This window comes from Equus quagga, chromosome 12 (assembly GCF_021613505.1).
Source record: "Equus quagga isolate Etosha38 chromosome 12, UCLA_HA_Equagga_1.0, whole genome shotgun sequence".
NCBI lineage: Eukaryota > Metazoa > Chordata > Mammalia > Perissodactyla > Equidae > Equus > Equus quagga.
This window is the reverse complement of record NC_060278.1, coordinates 12295034-12315259: the sequence shown is the minus strand read 5'-3', so window position 1 is coordinate 12315259 and position 20226 is coordinate 12295034. Positions and strand designations below refer to the sequence as shown.

Sequence of the window (20226 nt, the reverse complement as noted above, 5' to 3'; positions counted from 1 at the left end):
AATGAAGACACTGAGGCTTCAAAGTCTCAGAGTCGCATGGTGAGCAGGAGAGAGGGCTGGGGTTTGAAGCGAGGATTGTCACACACTGGACTTCACGCTCTTACGAGTCCACAGTAAGAAGGGCCCCTCACAGCTCAGCGCCAGGGCCTGCAAACAGGTGCTCCACCAGCAAACTTGTGCTAGCGTTTATTCCATTAGAGAGAGAGCGCACAGCTCCCAAGGGCTCTTTCATTTTATCCCCAGGCGATCATGAAAAGGCGGTGCTGAGGGGTAAAGGGAGGCAGGAAGCAGACAAACACCCACTTCCTAAAATCAGAGAACTTTCTCGCAGGAGACTGTGAGTGGGGGTGGGCCTTTCTGGGGCCAGGATAGGAAGAGACCAGCGAAAGCAGGATAGGATTTGGAGGTGTCCAATGGAGAAATACTCAGAAATCAACACCCAACTTCTGGCACGGGCAGCACTTCTGAAACGGTGCCAGATCTTAAGCTGAGTGATTTTGAAATTAGAAGGGTAATCATTGAAACTATTATTTCAGGAGCATTTAGATTAAAAGTGTTATATAAATATAACTAGTGACCTTCATCGTATAAGCATCCCTAAATGTGAACTGTCAGTCATCTGGCCACAGTAATTTAAAAAAACCCAGCTAGAGGAGATGTCAAATGCGTTCTCCTCATTGCCTAACTACATATTTAAATCTTTGGCCTTGATAATAATTAGTCATGAATGTTGACCTTCTCAGAGTTTCAAATAAAGATAAAGAAAAATTACCTGGTGGTATTTCTTCAGGATGTTGTGCATTTCGGCCACATCTTCACTCGTGATGGTCTTGATGACGTATCTCTTGTCGCAGGAAGTGTGGAAGCGAGCTCCGCTCCGCGCCTGGGAGTCGTTGGGAAGCGGCGCGCTCCTGGTCAAGGAGTTCTTCCCGTTGGGATGAGATGGGAGGAGGGGAGAGAACCGGTTAAAGACATGGCTTTCTGATTTCTGGGTAATTTGTTGTCATCACAAGTTTTCGAAAACATTTGTGTTTGGAAGAAATTGGTAAGCAGAGTGACAACATTTTATATTCATCATAACGCAAACTGCTAGTCTTTCAAATGAAATGAAAACAGCTTGGGTAGATACTGTGATTCTTAATGTCCTTAAAGTAGGCTGACGTCTAGAATTACAATCAAAATTGTTTTGTTCACCTTGGTCTCTTCTGAGTTGGACAAGAGCTCAAATTTTCCTCTGAATGAAATTAGGTTCCAATCATGAAAGAAAATTTTATATTCACTGACTCTTTCCTCATATGACAGGTATTCCGCCAAGCATTAGGCAGAAAGTATTTCTCCCAGTTCTGACCACCTCCCCATGAAACGGTTACTATTAATAGCATCATCATTTTACAGATGAGGAGATGGGGATCAGAAAGGTTTAATACTTGGGCAAAGGTCACACAGCTAGGAGTTCGAAGAGCTAGAATTCCATCTCCAGTGTGGCTGGCTCAGAACCCAAGTTCTCAACTAGTAAACGACTGGATAAGTCACCTACGCTGCCTATAGTGTGCCCTGGGAGGAGCCTGAGCGGGTGAATTCTAGAACAGCTCCTCAGAAGATTCTGCTTGGTCCACTGTCCATGCCCCCATCAGTCATTTTTGAGAATGACTAATATCCTGGAGGGTGGACAGGAGGGGCTCTGAGCAGGGGCTCTTCCCGCACCATTTCCTTCCAGTATCTGGCTCATGCTGTTGACATTCTAGCTAGGTAAGTCTACCCTTTTCTCACACATGACTCTGAAATTCCTGTTTTCTTAGAGCCTCCAGGAAGCCCCTCCCTTGTCCCCCAACCTTCTTTCCTGGTCACCCAGATGACTGGGACGAGCAAACACCTAGCGTCTAAGAAGCCTGCTCTTCCCCTCTGCCACCTGTGTTCTTCAGTACTGGCTTTCCTTTCCTGCCTGGCCCCACTGGATCGTGTACAAGGGAGTCAAAGGCAAGGCACTTGCTCTCAACTTCCTCCCTAAAAGTGGGCATTCAAAGCCCCCGTGAGCCAAATGCTGTCTAGCAGAGGGACACAGATATCATTAGAGAGGTAGGTGATATCGGGCTTTACGGATTTTCAAGCAAAGAGTTCCCTTTCCTTCTAGGACACTCAAGGCTCTCAACCCTTTCCTTCCTTTCTGGATGAAATCCAACACCATCTAGTCATAGGAAGTATAACTGCATTGCAGAGGCAGAGTGGCTCATGGAGGTCCTTCGCGTGCTGAGGGAAGTGGCCTATGAGCTCACTCTCATTTCCAAGGCATTGGAAATGGGCCCTGGCACCACTGCAGTGTATTATGACTTTCTGAGCTAGTCCACCTTGATCTGAATGCAAGCAGGTGCACCTGGCCAGTGCAGAGCCAACACTGCCAATTAACTGAACCTGCTTTCCTTAGTGTATTAGAAAACTAGAGAGAAGGAGAAAAAAAATCACTGTAACTCCCAATGACTTTAAATAGCAAGATTTGGGAGTGTTAAATTATTCTCAAGACACTTGAAATTCATTAGATAGATTGAGAATGATGAAAATGATTCTCAGGATGAAAATGGCTATCTTAACAAGAGAACAAGAAAATGGCAATATTCTCAAAAAATTTTCTCCTGGTGCCAGCCCCGTGGCCAAGTGGTTAAGTTTGCGCGCTCCACTGCCGTGGCCCAGGGTTTCGCCAGTTCGGAGCCTCGGCGCGGACGTGGCACCACTCATCAGGCCATGCTGAGGCAGCATCCCCAATGCCACAGCTAGAAGGACCCACAACTAAAATACACAACTACGTACTAGAGGGCTTTGGGGAGAAAAAGGAAAAAAAAAAATTCTCCTTTACACTATTTCCTACTAAGAATAAAAAGGAAGAAAATCAAAATGAATGACCCCTTTTGGGGTTTTAAACCCTACCAAAAAGCGATCATTGCTTTTGGATAACAGTCTTACTTTTTCATCCTAAACATTAATTTGCAAAACGTTATTCCAAAGAAAACAAGAACACTAGGAATCGTAAGATTACAAACTACTTTCAGGCATAAAATCAAAGCAGGAACAATCAACTTTACGACAGCCAGGCAGAACAGGTTATAAACTTTGTAAAATTGACAATACGAGTAAAGTAATTTCTGGGGGGAGTGGGAAATAGTGAAGGACAACGGTATTCGGCAAAGGCCAGAATTACAGCCGCACCAGTTTCACGGATCATTGTCTTCGGCATATTAGATAGGAAAGTAATGTTCTATCCCGGGCCAATGGCACAGAGTAAAACTGAAAGCTGCATCGTCAGTGCTTCTCAGACTTTAATGAGCAACCGAATCACCTGGGAATCACGTTAAAATGCAGATTCTGACCCAGCAGGTGTGGGGCGGGGCACTAGAAGCAGCAGATGATGCTGACACCGCGGGTCTGCAGACCACAGGGGAGAACCAAGAGTTTACTGATTTGTGGCTGTGATGTGTGTTTTCAGGTGCGGAGTCTATTATTGTGTGTTGTAAGCGCAGTAAGTGTGTTATAATTACAGACTGACCTGCATGAACACCTTTCCCATTATATTCTGTCCAACTCTGTTTGGTTAACATGAGAAACTTTACAGCAAAGAATAATAATTCACTGCATTCACTGTATTAATTCTTTAAAGAGATGTTTAATGATACTATGTTCAAGGCAACATATGGACTTATGAAGTAAAGGGCTAGAAATGCATAGTCAAATAACGTAGTAACTCCTTAGCTCAGATGTGGCCGCTTTCCAAATTCTTTGCCTTTCCCTTCAGCTTTGAAGACACCGAGAATCATTTCTTACAGACTTGGCACTAGGATACGGGCCATCCTATATTGCCCTGGGATAGAAAACCCTACAAATTCGAATCTTGATTCTGCCCCAACTCAATTCTTCAATAATCTCATGAGTAGTCTCAACCCATAATACCTACTTCCAGTGTGCGGAAAATTTTTTTTAAGGCTCTTAGTTGTCAAATAAACTGAAGTCAAGAACAAACATTTGTCCAAATTTAGAATGTACCTTTTACAATCACTATGAACATAAAATATATGAATCTAATTTATTGAAAGCCTTAGACAAGCAGAAAATCAGGGAGGTAAAGGCAATTTTACACAAAATACATGATCCTTGGAATGATTCTAAGGCCTGGAAAAATCCAACTCACTATTTCATATTTATTTTCACGACATCCCTGGGAGAGGAAAAGCCGGGTGCATTTTCCCATTTGAAGATAACGAAACTGGAGTACAGTGGAGTCAAGCAATATGCCCACAGGCGCTGCCTAAAACTTTCTCTGAGGTAACCAAAAAGGGCAGTTTACAAAGACACGACGAAACTTTTGCCATTACTTAACACTGTAATCACAGACTTTTTGTGGCCTTTGAAATAAAGCAGAATTGCTTGTTTGTGTGTGTGTGAAGGCGGTACTGTGTAATGTGTTGGTCTGGGACCTAGAACATCTGTGACTCATCAACCCCTGGATACGTCAGTTAGCCTCTTTGAGCCTCAGTTTCCAGGTCTGTAAAGCGATGAAGAAGCCCAGGGGAGAGTGTGAGCTGAATTACATCTCTACCTCAGACTTTCTGTAACTCCAAAAATGTGTTTACCTGAAGGCAGGGCACACTGCCCCAGCAACCGCTGGAGAGTGTAGACGTCAGAAGGTGAGTCAATGTGTCTCCCAACAAAAGAGCAGTCAGAAGAGAGTCCAACCATCATCTCAGGAGGGGCATAATGATGGTTTAGGACATTGGGGCCAAGATTAAATAAGTAAATAAATCTCATAATCAAAGAGCACTACAGTCGGAAGCAACCTTGGAGATTATTCCAAACCACTCAATTTACAGATAAGAAAACAGGGACCTAGAGAGCGGAAATGACTTGCCCGTCTCAGTTCTTCAACATCTGAGCGGGATGGAGTACATGGAGGGAGGTCCTGCTGGGCCTTGCCCAGAGCCCCCATCCCTCCCGCCATTGCTGCCTCCCTGCCTGGACTCCAGTCTGGTGGGCGTTACAATGGGATCACTGAGAAAGATTCTTCCGTGGTGACAAACACCTTCTAATCACAAGCTAGAGCGTGAGCCAGCTGGCACAAAACCAAACCTGTCTTTATGTTTTCCATTTTGCCAAGTAAGACATGTAAAAATATCAATAACAGCCTCAATGCGAACACAGCCCAGAGTCTTTAATTTACGCCTTTATTAACATGTGTGCAAATCTATCTTGACTCATTCTAGGGCTGTTCATTACTCGATTTTAACTGGGGTGGGTAGGAGTTGGAGCTGTCTTCTCTCAAGGCAACAAGGCTTTGGGACAGGAACACTATGTGTGGCCAAATAGAGTCAGACAATCCATGCGGCGCAAAGACAGGGCTGAAAGATGCCCAGCACCTACCATTTCCTACAATCCTGTGGGAATGTCAATCCTGAGAATTCTTCACATTTCTGACCACGTGGCACAGTTCATCATGTCTGTTTTAATTAACTCACGTGTTCTAAGAATAGCTGGAGGTGTTCATTCTCTTTTGCTCACTGGCTTTTATCTTCAGAAGACTGTTCCATCCTCTGTCTTTCCCTGCTTACAACTGTATGAGTTTTCTTAGCAAAGAATGCCAAGGCTGAAAGGAGTAACCTTTTACACTGCGGATGCTGAATTCTGGGTTACTTCTATAACATTAAATGTGTGGGGGAAGGTGCGAGGGGCAGAGAAAAAGAAGTTAAGACAAAATTTGCAAGTTAGAACAAGATTGCATGGAAGAAAGAAGGTCTTGCTGAAGGCATCATTTAAAAAAATTCTTTCTCATCTTAACCACTTAATGTAAAAGGGCAAGTCTGAGATGAAGACTTGATCCAACCAACGGCCGAAAAAGCACCATTTGTAGGGTTGGTATAGTTATCTTCAAGATAGCCCCCATTTCCAAAGCAAAATATTCACTTTCAGGAATGCTTACCTTTACCTGCCTGTCTTTATGAGCAAGCTCTCAGATAAAATTACCGGATGAAATCCACCCAGGGTTTGGAGAGATCTACTTTCATTAGAAAACAAATTCCTTATCCAAGACAAAGCTGAGACAGTTCCATGTTCAGAATCTGGGATTCTGAACCTCTCAGTTCAAAAGTGTGAACGTGGACATTTTGGGTCAAAGTCACAACAGAAGACAAAGGCAATCAAGGGCTTATTCAATGTGTGAAATCGTCTGCTGGTCTTCTGAAACGTCCTAATACACCTCCCCAAGTCTAGAAACCATCAGAAGAGAACACATTCACAAACCCATTAGGTATACATTCACAGAATGTCCTGAACATCACAACCATCTCTCCATGTGAAGTCTAGTTTCTTCATCCTTTATTTAGTTTATTCATATTTCCTCAGGTTCATATTGCCATGAGCAGAGGCCCGACAGCCTTTCAAGTTCCAAACAGTGCTGATGATGAAGCTAGAAGGCAGGAGAGCATGGCGTCAGACATGGGAGCTTAAGAAGTCCAGACTGGGTGATTTGGGGTAGTTATTTAAGCATTTTGTGCCTCAGTTCCCATATCTGTAGAAAGGTGATAATGATGATGATGATAATAAGAATAAGTTTGTTTGGGGGTTTAATTAGATAATACAGTTTTAGTGATAGTGCCTGGGATATAGTAACACAATAAACGGTAGCTCTTATTAATAAATTTCAAATTGGAAGATGAGAAGTACAGCCCAATATTAACAAATTATTCTGTAAGCTGGTAAGATAAAAATGAAGAATGTCTTATAGAATAACTTCTTCCAATTTGCTCTTGATTTGTTTTTCCCCCACCCTGGCCAAGCCTCTGGTTTGTACCCAGTGAAAATGGAGAGCTACACACCCTCCCTTCACTTTTACAGGTTACTTTCTACAGGCTTCAATAATAACCACTTGTATTTTTAAAAGAGGGTTTCAAACTTTATACAAAGAAGTTTCAAGCTGAAACTTCCTAACCCACAAGGGCTTCCTTCTATCCTTGTCCCCTGCTCACCTCCCAGCATCCTCTCCAGCCAAAGACAGGGAGGGATGACAGAGGGTAGGACAGCTCTCCAAAGGAAGTAAAAAGGACGGGGGGGGGGGGGGAAGAAGCTGGGGCAACTCCTTCCCGAGAGGGAGGAGGAAGGAAAGTAGGCTGGCCGGCCAAAGATGCGAACAAATTTGAAGGTACAGGAGAGGGAAGGCCCAGGGAGCCGGAAGTGGGGCCTCTGCTACCTGGAGGCAGCAGCAAGAACCGGGGGGGGGGCGGCGGGGGGGCTGAGGAGAGAGGCAGGTTTGGCAAAGCAAGCCTGGAACTGACGGTCATGGAAGTCATCTGTGTAACATGCTGGGATACCACGAAATCCACAATCCCACTCAATGCGGAGCCTTCCAAGGCGTTTGCCACATTTAAAATACAGATGTAACAGAAATCTGATCCGGCGTCCTGTTCCCTCCCCTGCCCACAGCGGTGACTCGTGGGCTCCTTTACCACCTTTTCTATCCTGTTCAGGCTGTCGGGTCTCAGCATGGGTGGTGGAAACCACCCATGAGTTAGAAGTCAAGGGCGAGGAGAGCCCGCCCCTTACTCTGTTATCTGATTATCTGCAAAGAAAGACAGTTGGACTTCATGGTCTCGAGGTTTCCTTCTTGCTCTCCCAATTATTCAGTAATTACTACTTTGACCCCAAATACCCACAGAGTACCATGTTTTGCACACTCACACTTTTGAACTGAGAGGTTCAGAATCCCAGATTTTGAATTTTAAGATAGTTACTGTTCAGTAATAGTAACAGCTCAGTAACTGTAATATTCAGTTGGTAGAGACATGGGAAATAGACAAAGACTTGCTATTAGTTTGGGGGGAAAAATCCAATGACAATTGTAAACAAACAGCAAAAAACATGCTCTATTCATCGCTACCCTTTTCTTCCACACATTTAACAGTTTCATATGATAAACTATGTAATTCCTTAAATTCATTTGTTCTAAATGGAAATACTGTTATCATAACTCCTACCCTCAAGAAAAAGGCATCCAAAACCAGTGGTGGAGGGAAACAAAAGTTTCATATTGAACATAAACTGATCTTAAACCCAAACATTCTTCTTTCTTAACGGCTTTACTGAGAGGTAATTCACACACCATACAATTCACCTATTTAAAGTGTACAAATCAATGGTCTTAGTACATTTACAAAGTTAAACAACCATTCCCACAATGAATGTTAGAACATTTTCATCTCCTCAAAAGGAAACCTCACACCCGTTAGCAGTTACTCCCATCCCTCTCCCCACTCCCCCAACAGGAGACCACTAATCTACTTCCTGTCTTACAGATTTGCCTATTCTGGACATTTCATCTACACGCAATCATACAGTACACAGGCGTTTAGGAGTGGCCCAAACATTCTGTTTGCAAGTCCCCAGAGCACACTCACCACCCTGAGGGGACCCACTGTGCCAGGTGCAGACCCTGCGCCATCTCTGGGTGAGTGAGGTAACATTGTGGGTGCTCTCAGTTCAGTGCAGTGGACACGTTCTAGCCAGCAAATGCTACTTCTTAGGATGCTCCTAGGCTTGCTGGGGAGTTGGGGATAAAATGAACTGTCTGACAAAAATTGAAGTTCTAGGGCTAAACTATTAGATGCAGGGCAGGTAAGAATATGACAACGGAGTCCATTCTTGCCTGGCTATCTTGCCACTTGGTAAGTGAACTCATGTTTCACCATTTCCATTTTCCATAGCCAAATGCATTTCTGATCTTACAATACACTGTCTCAAACCTCAACAGCTGTGGTGCCATGTCAGCCCTCAACAGGAAATAAAGGAAGATAATGAGAGATGAAGCTCTCTCTTCAATGGCCTTCTTACAACTGTAATTGGAAATTTATTGTTATTTCCCCTAAGAAAGGGATTAATGGTGCTATCCTTCCTCCCCACCCCCTCAAAGTCTGCACTGAAGACATTTATTTCCGAGGCGGGAGGTCCAGGATTAGCGGGGCCTCCAGAAGGTGCAGGGAACGTAAAGGTCAATTTCATTAGCTCATTTCCTCCACCAATCTCCTGTACTTCTCATCAAAATGTCACACTTTACTAACCATTACAGTCCCCTGTATATTTTTTAAATACCCAAGCATTTTGAACATTTAATTCTCTTGAACTAGTCATACAGTCTTACATATATTTTTGGTCTTTTTCCATTTTGATACGTTTGTATTTCTGCTAAATATCATGTATGAAAAGTTTTTATTTTCTGTGAACAGAAAGGCCACTTTAAATCAATTCTGCCATGCTCAGTCAAAAAAGCCACCACCTTACGAAGGGAACATGTCGATAGCATGTACAAGAATCTAAGTGACAGCCATCCACTCCCGGTGACTTCATAATAGAGTCAGAGATTTGGCAGCTGGGAGGGCCTCAGAGAGCACCGCATCCTTCTCTCCCATTTCACAGATAAGAAAATTGAGACCTACCAGGATGAAGTGACTGGATTAAGTCATAGCATTAGTCACTAAAGATCCAAGACTCAAACCAGCCTCGTAACTACCAGGAAGATGCTCTTTCTCCTAACCTAGACTACCTGTTTCATGGACTTTGAAACCTCGAAGCCAAGGGCCGCCCTGCTGACAACTCAGGATTGTGATGACATGCTTCAAATCACACAGCCCAGGAGCTGGGGACGACCGCCCAGATGAGGCTGCTTTCTGGGTTTGCATTTGACAGATGGTCCTCGGACCTCGTCAGAGAGGCAAAGACCAACATGCTAACTCCAACATCATCATCAAGGATTTATTACAGGCCCACTGTGTTCAAAGCCCTGTGTGAAGGTCTTGGGAGATTTCAAAGGAAGTTTGAGCTGTGATCCCAGGTGTAGAGTGGCTTTCATTATCGAGGGAAGCAAGACACAGTGCAATTTCACACTTATCAATAATGAAACAACTTTTCAGAAAAGAACACAAAATGAACAGGAATGACCAGCAGAGAAAGAAGCAGAGGTGCGGGAACTTCATGGTGCGCCATGAGACCTCCTTTAAAAGTTTCAGGCTGGTACTTGACTGAGATTAAAATACCAGAGACCTGGGCCCAAGGCTCACGAGAAACCAGTACAGGGTCCCGCCTGTACCCTGGACAGGGCTCCCTGTGGCAGGGATGACTGACCGTCAGCTCTTGTTGAAAATCATGAGTCATAACCCAAAGTGGGTTCAGGGGCAAGAAACGCAGGCCAACAGGAAGCCCGAGTCATCAGCTGGGGGCTGTTTGTGGTGGGGACAGTAATGGGTTCAACTCATCAGAAGGAGCAGCAAAAGCACAAGAAAAAAAATCTGATGATGCTGATCGGTGGTGAAGGAGTTTCCCCAAAAGTCTATCATGAGACTTGTCCAATCTGAGGGGAGTGCCTTGGGTTTACAGCCAGGCGGAGTTTCTGTCTGATATCTGCTGTGAGGTTCATGGTGCCTCAACTGTGAGGCCAGCAAGTGTGAGGAGAAACAGTGAAAGACTGGGCTGAGCAAACCCAAGAGACAACAAACTGTTAATGAGGAAAAGAGAAGCTCACAGCGTTCACGGAGTAAGCAAATCCAGGGTGGCGACAGCACAAGGCCTGTCAAGAGGCTAGCACCTCTATGCCGAGCATGCCCAGATCTGGGGTTCTGCTCCGGGTCCCAATCCTGAGCACCACCCAGGATGCCCAACTGCGTGACGACCAGCCACACACAGGCACCTCCAGGTCACCTCCACATTCAACAGGCTAAAAGCTCAACTTCATCTTCCTCTCTCTCCTTCCCCATCTGCAAACTTACCTCCCGCAGTGCGCGCCCCCCTTGCCCTCCCAGTGTCTCAGGCCCCGACACCTCCAGCTCCTGTCCTTGGCTCCTGGGGACCGTCAGCCACCGCTCCTATCAGTTTTCTCTTCTCCCTGCCTTGTGAAGCTGCTCTCTTCTTGATTCTATCATTGCCAAGTGCCCTGTTCACACCTCTGCTTCACCTGAGATATTTCACAGCCTCCTAATTTCTTTATCTTCCTTGGATGCATTCTCTACATAACCAGCTCAATGATCTTTAGCGAATCCACATGTCATCACATCACTCTCCCGTGCACAATCTGCAGGGCTGCTCTCAGACTGAAGAATCTGGTCAAGGCCTGCAGCCCAGTTCCCACATTCTCCGCCTCCCATCTTCATCTCCGGCAGTCCCCAACCATCCAGTCACACACTTCCTGAGCTCTCGGGCCCAATGCTTAGGCCCAGAAGGCTCACTTCTCTTGCTATGCCCCCCCAAGCCCTCCCTCCCTTTCCTTCTTCCACAAATATTTCTGAAGTGCCTGCCCAGAGCCAGGAGGGTGCTAAACGCTGGGCCTGCAGCCCGGGAAACACGCTAGACTCAGTTCCTGCCCCCAGACAGTTTAAATCGTATTTGGGAAATCTACATATGAAAACATGGTGACAGGCTTCATATTCTAGAGATATTGGCAGAAGTTTTTTGCAAAGTTTAGTATTCTCTGAAGGTCTTAACACTTTGGAATTGTATTTTTAAACTTGAAACAAGAACATCCAAAGTTTAAAAAGTTAGTTTTTAAAATTAATTACTTTAAAATTAGAATTCTCTGCTACAAATACAAATAAGAAAATGCATCAGATGCGAATAATGAGGGATTCTAATTCAGGAGGCGCAGTGGCGGAGAAGTAAACCTGGTATTATCCCCCACGAAGAACAAGAGGCCTCGGTTTCGATTATGTGGTGAATCTGGGTGTATCTCCATCCTGCATAACTTTTTGGTTTCTGCTGGGCAGTCCTGTCTGCGGCTCAGAACTTCAACAGAAGCCTTCCTTTGACTTTCCAGGCCTGTTATGAGAGGTTCTGATACTCGGAGAGGCTGGAAGGGGGGATGCAGATATTCTTGAAGGACATTCAAAGTCAAGATGTCTGGGTGTCTGTAAATTGCATTGAAACTGGCATGCAATCGTGAAAAAAAAAGGAATTCCTTCACTCTTTCTTTTCTTCTGCGTCCCCTAGAACGGGTAGTACAGAGCCTGACACTCGGGAGGTGCAAATAAACACACAGTGAGTTGATAATTGTGCGTGAAATCACTGACCTAAGGGGAACCGGAGTTGAAGGTGGCGGTAGTGATGGCAGAAACAGAACTACAGGAACAGCAACAGTGAGGCCTCCGTGGGAGCATTCACCAGGAAAGACATCTCACCTTAAAAGTACAGTAACGGGGAGTCACACTGGCCCAACAAGGATCAGGAGAGCATAGTTCAACTCTGAGCATATGACAAACCAATGAAGTAATTTTGAGAAGCACCAATGAACTGAAGACAGTTCTGAATCTCGAAGCACTAGGCATGCACACACACAAACAGGTTTACAGCTGTATGTTAGGTGATACTGTTATTGATGATGACTATTCCAGAACTGTTGCTTGAATCTTTCTTTAAGAGCAAGAAAAAGTTTTATTTTTATTTATTTATTTGATTTTTTTGTGTGTGTGAGGAAGATTGGCCCTGAGCTAACATCTGTGCCAATCTTCCTCTACTTTAGACGTGGGATGCTGCCACAGCATGGCTTGCTGAGTGGTGTGTAGGTCTGCGCCCAGGATCCGAACTTGGGAACCCTGGGCTGCTGAAGTGGAGCATATGAACTTACCCACTCTGCCACTGGGACAGCCCCATTAAGTTTTATTTTTAAAAGACATTCAAGAAATCAAAACCAAAGGAAAGATACAAATGTTTACGCGGACAGCAAGAAGGCTTCTCAGTTCCTTTCAAGAAGTTTAAGTTCGCTAGTAGAAGTCAGTTAGGTAGGCTAACTACTGTGCTCTACTTTGATCAGATTGATCAATGCTGACTTTTTTCAGGTGCAGCTAAATGGCGTTCACACACACACACACGGTGGGTGGAGACCATTCATCCATTTGATTTAATCTGAAGGTTTGAATACTAAATGAACCAGACAGCAGAGCTCCTTATCGCCTCGCTGATTTAAAGGCCACTCGTCCAACAAGCAAGCACCTAAGAAAAATAAACGCAAAAAGGCAAAGCAAAGTAGCATGAGGCCTGGTCCCCTTTGGCAATGCAGTGTCCCCAAAAGATGACAAGACCCCAGGTCACTGATCCTACTTTTCAGATCAGAGTGGGAAAGAGTATTCAATTTGGTACTACATGTGTCAACAGATACCTATTCCTTGTTCTGGCCACAATGAATGAAACATCTGGGCAGTGGTGCATCCACGTGCCCAGCAGCTGAGATGACAGGCCCCGCTGGTCCAGGCCTATTCCACTGCCGGCCGGGGCCTTCACCCTTGCAGTGCGCAGGGGCCCTCGAGTCAAGGACCCAGAGCCAGAGTTGGCACAACTTCCTCCTTTTTTCCAGGTAGCCAAGAAACAGGGTGGAGCCCCACATGTATAATCTTATCTTTGGTTTAAACTCAGGGGCCCTGCCCCTGCTGGAAATTTTTTAAGAGGTATGGATATTGGGAAAGGAACATGGGATCGAGGAGGGAAACCGGTGTATCTCTAAACACCCGCCTTTTTTTTTTTTTTAAATAGAAACACAGTTGCCAAAGAGAAAGCAACAATTTAAATGCACAAAGCACCAGGCATAGCTGAGCAAAGGAGCGGTGTTCAAATATTAATTATACCCACACTGGCTCTCCTCTATACTGATCTCACAGAGCTTAACAGTCTTGCCAGTTAGTTCAGGCGTGAATCATCTTCCACTTGCCTAATTTGCCTGCAAACTTTGTACTCAGCAATTGGCACTTACTTAAATATCACCTTCCATGGTTTTGTTTTTGGGGGAAAAAAGGTGGTAGTATTTCAGCAACTAAATGGGTCATTTTAGGAAATTTAAAAAACTACTTTTATCTGCTGCAGCACAGAATGCAGGATGCAGTGGGTCCATTTTAGATCTCACTTCCCAGGGCTGATTATGAGAAGAAATACAAGGACTTCTTTTTGGTAACGAATTGAGGAAGCTAATTAGATGTTGTAGCAAGGCCCCCAAAAGTCAATTTCTATGAAATGCCGGAGGAGCTGTTTTATTTAAAAAAAAAAAGAGGGGATGAAGGAAGAAACACACCTGAGTTGAGCATGAGAGAGTCCGGCAGACACCTTCTTAGGACTCAGACAAGTTCTCAGCTGTTCATTCCTTTTAAAGTACTCAGTTTATTTTCATTTGGCCTCTTTAAATGTAGTAACAGTGCTCAAATAATGTAGAATTACTCCTTTTTATTATTCCAAAATTTATTCTTCAAAACGGACTTATTTTTTCAGTGGTAAATTTCAAGTCTGGCTTGATCTGAGTTTTCTCTCCTACACATGGAACCCAAACCTGAGCGTGGGCTCCACCGCAGCTTTAAAAGTAAACCCTGAGGGGGCTGGCCCCGTGGCAGAGTGGTTAAGTTCGCGCGCTCCGCTGCAGGCGGCCCAGTGTTTCGTTAGTTCGAATCCTGGGCGCGGACATGGCACTGCTCATCAGACCACGCTGAGGCAGCGTCCCACATGCCACAACTAGAAGAACCCACAACGAAGAATACACAACTATGTACCGGGGGGCTTTGGGGAGAAAAAGGAAAAAATAAAATCTTTAAAAAAAAAAAAGTAAACCCTGAGCCCACATGCTCCTGGTCCCACTTCCCCTCAGCCCTCTGCGGGGTGTGCCCGAGCTGCTGCTCAGAGCACAGACCTCCGTGGAAACCTGGGCCCTGGTCCACCAAGGAGGGAACGTCACCAGCAGCCTGACCAGCATCGCTTTTTCAGAACGTGGCAGCCTGAAGGTTTCTCATGCCTGAGTGAGCATGTGAGAAATTCCTGGAAACTTTCAACAATGGAGCAGGGCAGGGCAGGGCAGGGAGGCCCACAAATCTTTAGGAAAGTGTACTCACTAAGCTCCATTTGCCTCAGGGACCCTTTCATTAAGGAAAAATAGAGGGTAAGCTGTGCCAATATTCAACTTGCAAGGTCACCCAGAATGGCAATATGGCACTTAATGCAGGATAAATTAGGATTTCCCATTGAGAGCAAAGGAGAGAAAGTGTTTACTAGATTTGAAAGGATTTAAAGTAAGTCAGTACTCTGGCAGTGAAACAATTAGACTGTCGTAAAAGACCAGAAGGCAGCCCTTGCATCTCCTAAGGGAGATTTCTTTCGTGGCTTTTACGAACCTGGCTGGCTGCGTGAAATCAGGTAACTGAGGGCAAGCCCCTTCTTAGGAAAAATGAGCAGGGCCCAACAGAAAGGACAGCACTATGATCTTGATTCTAAAAGTTAAAACTGAGAATCAGGCAAATATGGGGAGCAAGGCAATGGGGCACATTTTTATGTGGTGAGGACCAAGAGCAAAGGAAGGCGCTCCACAGAACTGCTCCCGGGACAGCGGGCTCCTGATGATGACAAGAGCACTGCGGTCACTAGACCACACCGTGTCACAGTGCACAGAGCGAGGCCTCTGACAAAAATGCTGTGGGCAAGAGGCGGGGTTGGCCAATTTGAAAAGCAGCAAATCAGCAAGAACAAAAATAAATTTCTAGGATTCCAAAGTGGCCTCTATAAGTACAGGAAATGCGAATTCAACACACACATGCACAGTTGCACAGGCTGTGGACCTATTATATAAACTCACATACAGCTCTCTTCCCAAAGGACAATTTCTTTTCCTACTGACTACTGAAATCATATTGCATCGAAGTTCCTAAATGAAAAGAATCCTTTATTTCAGAAAGAACATTGAAAATTCCTTATATAAAATGAAAATTACTATTATATAATTACTTGTCATGACAAAAATGTAAATTCCTTTCCCACAAAGCAAAAGGCACGATGAAACTCATCTGAAGCGAACGTCAACGAAAGCAACTCACCTGGAAATCTTGATCGTCGATTCCAAACCTCTCCCGCAGATTCCGGAAAACCATCGGGCAGTACTCCTTAAACTTGAAATGGCTCGGCATGTTCTCTCTGAAACAGTCATATTGTGGAATAAAGCTCAGATAGACAAAGAGTTAACCAGATTAGAATCTGACACTGAAACCGGTTCAACATAAGGTTGACATAAGGAAAGCCATATTGTAGAAAAGAGACCATTTTGTAACTTTGAATGACCTCTGATTAACTGACCCAGCTGGATATGCACCCTCCAGGAGATATACACGCTCTGTAGAGTTTATGGCCCCTCCCAGCTGTAACAAGTTGGTAACTTTGTTCTTCTGAGTTCCTTAGGAATGTGATGACCCCCGGGCAGAGGGTCTATGCTGATAGCCATCATCAATGACAAGTGAAAGATCAGGGTATAGTGTGTTGCTCTGGTCTCTAATGCACATCCAATAAGACAAAAGATTATCGGGAACTAAGACAAGATGCCTCCTTGACCCGGAGACCAGCCTTGTATATAACTGGCGAGCAGTCTTTGTTCTGAAAGATGTTTCATTCGGACATTAGTCAGCCATTTTCTTCCTTGCTAGCAAGCCGTAATAAAACCCTTTCTCTCCTACCACCTTGTCTCTCAACTATTGGTATATCTTGCAGTGGGCAGATGACCCCTCCTTGGGCGGTAACACCACCGTCTAGTTCTATGTGTCGCCAAACAAGTGCTTGGAGTTCCTGACCCGCAGAAGGTACAGGTGTGCTTCATGGAACCAACTGCCACAAACAGCACGATATGGGGGACAGAGGGACAGACTGATAACATTTGTCTCCTCTCACCGCCTAGGAGCACTGGGACTCCAGGACCTTTTCATCCTGACCACATGTTACAGCCACTTCCCCAAGGAGGAAGAGGCGGAGAGGGAAGAGGCCACGCAGAGAGAACAGTGAAGGGAAAGCCAAGAGCTTGGCGAGTCAGGGAAGAGCAGAAGAGCGAGCCACAAACAGCGCTCCCCACACTCGTCCTCAGTTCCTTGCTGATTAGAGCTTACAAAACAAGACTGGTCTCATTCCTTGAATGACCTATTTCATGTTTTATATAAATACCACGTTCTAAATTCACATAGGAAAGATCCCCTCAAAAGGCCAAGCTCTAAACAGTATTATGATAAGAATGAACACATCAGCTTCATGTTAGAACAATGGCCCATTAAGAAACTTCATAATTGATCCTCATGGGGGAGGGAGTTCTTTGAGGCTCATCCCACTCATTCGGAATTGCTTCCTCTTTTGTGTTCATACACACACACACACACACACACACACCCCTCTATTGTGGTACTCTGCACATCAAATTACAGTGATTTGTATATGTGTCAGTTTTCAACCACTCGCCTGACTGTGAGCTCCCTGAGGGCAGGGCCACGTCTCATACCTCCTTGTATCTCTGGCTCTCAGTGCACTGCCTAACACACAATGACATTCAAATGAAAGAGAAATATTCTCAATGTCCAAGATGGCATCCATTTATGTTTCACAAAAATGTACCTTAGTTCTTCATTATTCTATGAAGTAGTCATTCCTGTTGATAAAGTAATCATATCAGAGTTTTGGGTAATACAGCTGAGGTCCATAGCTGCTCAAAAATCCAAGCAATTTACAGCTTCAAACATTTAAATTGTAATGAGAATATCACTTTTAACATATAAGATATTCATGGAGAATGATATGCCATATGGCAAAAGGATATTACCCACGAGGGCCTGCTGTTTCTTTTCTGAAAAATGACAGATGGTTATGTTTATCACAGGATTAACTTCATCAGCAAAACTTTACTCCCACTCATTGAAAAATAATGGGTTACAGAAATTCACAAAAATCATACTTCTGGCAGCCACATCAGTTCGAGAAAAAGTCGTCATTACTTGTACTTACTTGTTAAAAAGGTGATTGTCCACCTTTATCTTCGAATAGGCTTTGAAGTCATCTGGCATCAACATAACAGGGATTTGAACATGGCTCAGTTCATTGATCTGGAAAAATACAAAATAAATGGCACAGGTTATTACCATCTAGGTGGGAAGTGCTTGACTTGAACACGTATCTTGTGAAGAAAACTTTGAGACACAAGAACGTCCTGGGCCACCTTCCTTCCTATTCCCATCTAAGTCATCTCTCTTGTTTTCCTCACTCCCCCATCAGACTTCGCCACTGCCTCCCACCTCACATCCGTCTCCAACTCCCACTGCTCGTCTCTGTCTGCTGCTGGGCCTGTGGGGGCCTCCAGGACAGCACTGGCAAGGGAGCAATTCTAGAGGGTGAACCCTCATGGCCAACTGTCCTGCTTCCCCCCATCCCTATCTTCCCACTTCCCCTCAGAGTCTCAACGCAGCACTCTAATCACACGTCCAGGACAGCTTCCCCCTGTAAAGAAAATGTTATCTGAGAAAGAGGGCTTTCAAATTTCTGATGCAAGTGTTTGTTGAATAAATGCATATGACTATTCCTTTACTCTTCTGGGTACTCAAAAAGCAACACTTATTCTTGTGGTCTTTATTTTTCTTATAGGAACTTAATTTAAAAATAAGTTTTGGGGTAAGGCATGAATTTACCAGAAGAGGAACCTTAAAGGAAGAAAAGGAAGAAGACATATGGCTCTGGGACTAAAGAAGAAGGAGATGGGTTGGATAGAGGTCAAGGACAAAAGCAAAGATGTGGTTACAGAGGACAAAAGGTTGAATCACGTTCCGTTTATTTGCTGGTGAATGGCAGGGACAGCTTTAGACACACCACTTTGAAAAAGCTGAACTTTCTCTTGGTTAATTATTTTTTGCATCTTGGTTCCCAAGCTATTTCTCCCTTGTTGCTTGTAATAAAAACCACATTAAAGATTTATACTTCCAGTAAAATGGAAGCTACTTGGAAGGGTTCTCAGCCACAAAAGCAAAACAAACAAACACACAAATGAGTTCCTTGATAAAGCAAGTTGTTAACACATTGCTGGGTTCACAGAAAGTAGGGAAAATCTTCAAGATGCCTTCCTTCCCCAAAGTGAGTTTAATCCATTGGGAATGTGGTGACCATCAAGCAAGAGAGAAAGGAGGGGTTTCTCTAAAGACAGTTGGCAATTTCAACACTTACTTGAGCCAAAGGAAAGTTGAGGAGCTCAACAGAAGGCTTCAACATTAAACTAGGACCCTTGACGGAGGCAAAAGTGGTCCCAACACCTGGTGAAAGTAAACGCAGATGCGTCTGTAGGAAAGCATCCCCAACACAGGCCTCTGGATTCCCACAGATGAAGATCAACCAAATATGAGCTCACAAAGATCACAGGAGTGGGAGTCAGCAGAAACAAAAATGGAGGATTATTTTCAAGACTTCAGCTATTAGAATGATAAGATACAGAACAGAAAACAAAAACTAGGGGTAAAATGTACAAAGTCAAAGATGGACTGGCAAAAATGAGTAAACTAGGAGACTTTCAAAATGACCAATCAGATTTGGAAAAGAATCAAGTAAATCTTACAAAATGAAAACTATAATTGTTGAACTGAAAACAAGCAAAAAGCCTCTAAGCCAGGGCTTACGCAGCAGACTGGATAACTGGTATCCTGGGGGTCGATCTGAGGAAGTTACCTAGAATACCAGAGAGAGAGACAACAGAAACAGAACATACAAAAGAATGGTTAAGAAAAAAAAGTGGTCAAGACAGGGAGTTTGGAGTGAATTTAAATGGAATCTCAAAGGAAGAGAACGGAGAATATGAAGAAGAGACAATATTTGAAGATATAATGGCTGAGAATTTTCTACAACTCATGAAAGTTATAATTCTATGGATATGTAATACCTAATGTACACAAAGCAATCTAAGGAAAAATCCACACCTAGATATACTGCAGTTAAACTAAAGGATACCAAAAGCAAAGAGAAGAAAAGTGGTCAGAGAGGAAAGACAGAACACAACAGAGGAATGACATTGCCAGCTAACTTCTCAACAGCAAAACTGGAAGCCCAAAGACAGTGGTGGTACATCTTCAAAATGGAAAATTACTGACAACATAAAATTGTATTCAGTGGTACAATAAGAGATATATTTGGTCATTATTCAGGTTCCTGGCACAAATATCCTAAAATCTTTGAAATTTCCTGAGTGATAGGAGTGTCTTTTGTCATTCATAAGGAGCCCCCCCGTTTTTTTTTAAAGATTTTTAGTTTTCCTTTTTCTCCCAAAGCCCCCCAATACATAGTTGTGTATTTTTAGTTGTGGGTTCTTCTAGTTGTGGCATGTGGGATGCCACCCCAGCATGGCTTGATGAGCCGTACCATGTCCGCGCCCAGGATGCCAACAGGCAAAGCCCTGAGCTGCCGAAGCAGAGC

At 44.2% G+C, this 20226-nt stretch overlaps 1 protein-coding gene across 1 annotated transcript in view; it reads right to left on the bottom strand.

Moving 5' to 3' along the window:
• PIP4K2A (phosphatidylinositol-5-phosphate 4-kinase type 2 alpha) overlaps positions 1-20226 on the bottom strand; it is a 164742-nt gene that overhangs the window by 47388 nt on the left and 97128 nt on the right. Inside the window, exons 2-4 of the mRNA XM_046679480.1 lie at positions 17785-17882; positions 15849-15945; positions 773-925 (exon numbers count right to left, since the gene is read on the bottom strand). Coding sequence (XP_046535436.1) covers positions 773-925; positions 15849-15945; positions 17785-17882 — 348 coding nt within the window. The remainder of the gene's footprint in view (positions 1-772; positions 926-15848; positions 15946-17784; positions 17883-20226) is intronic.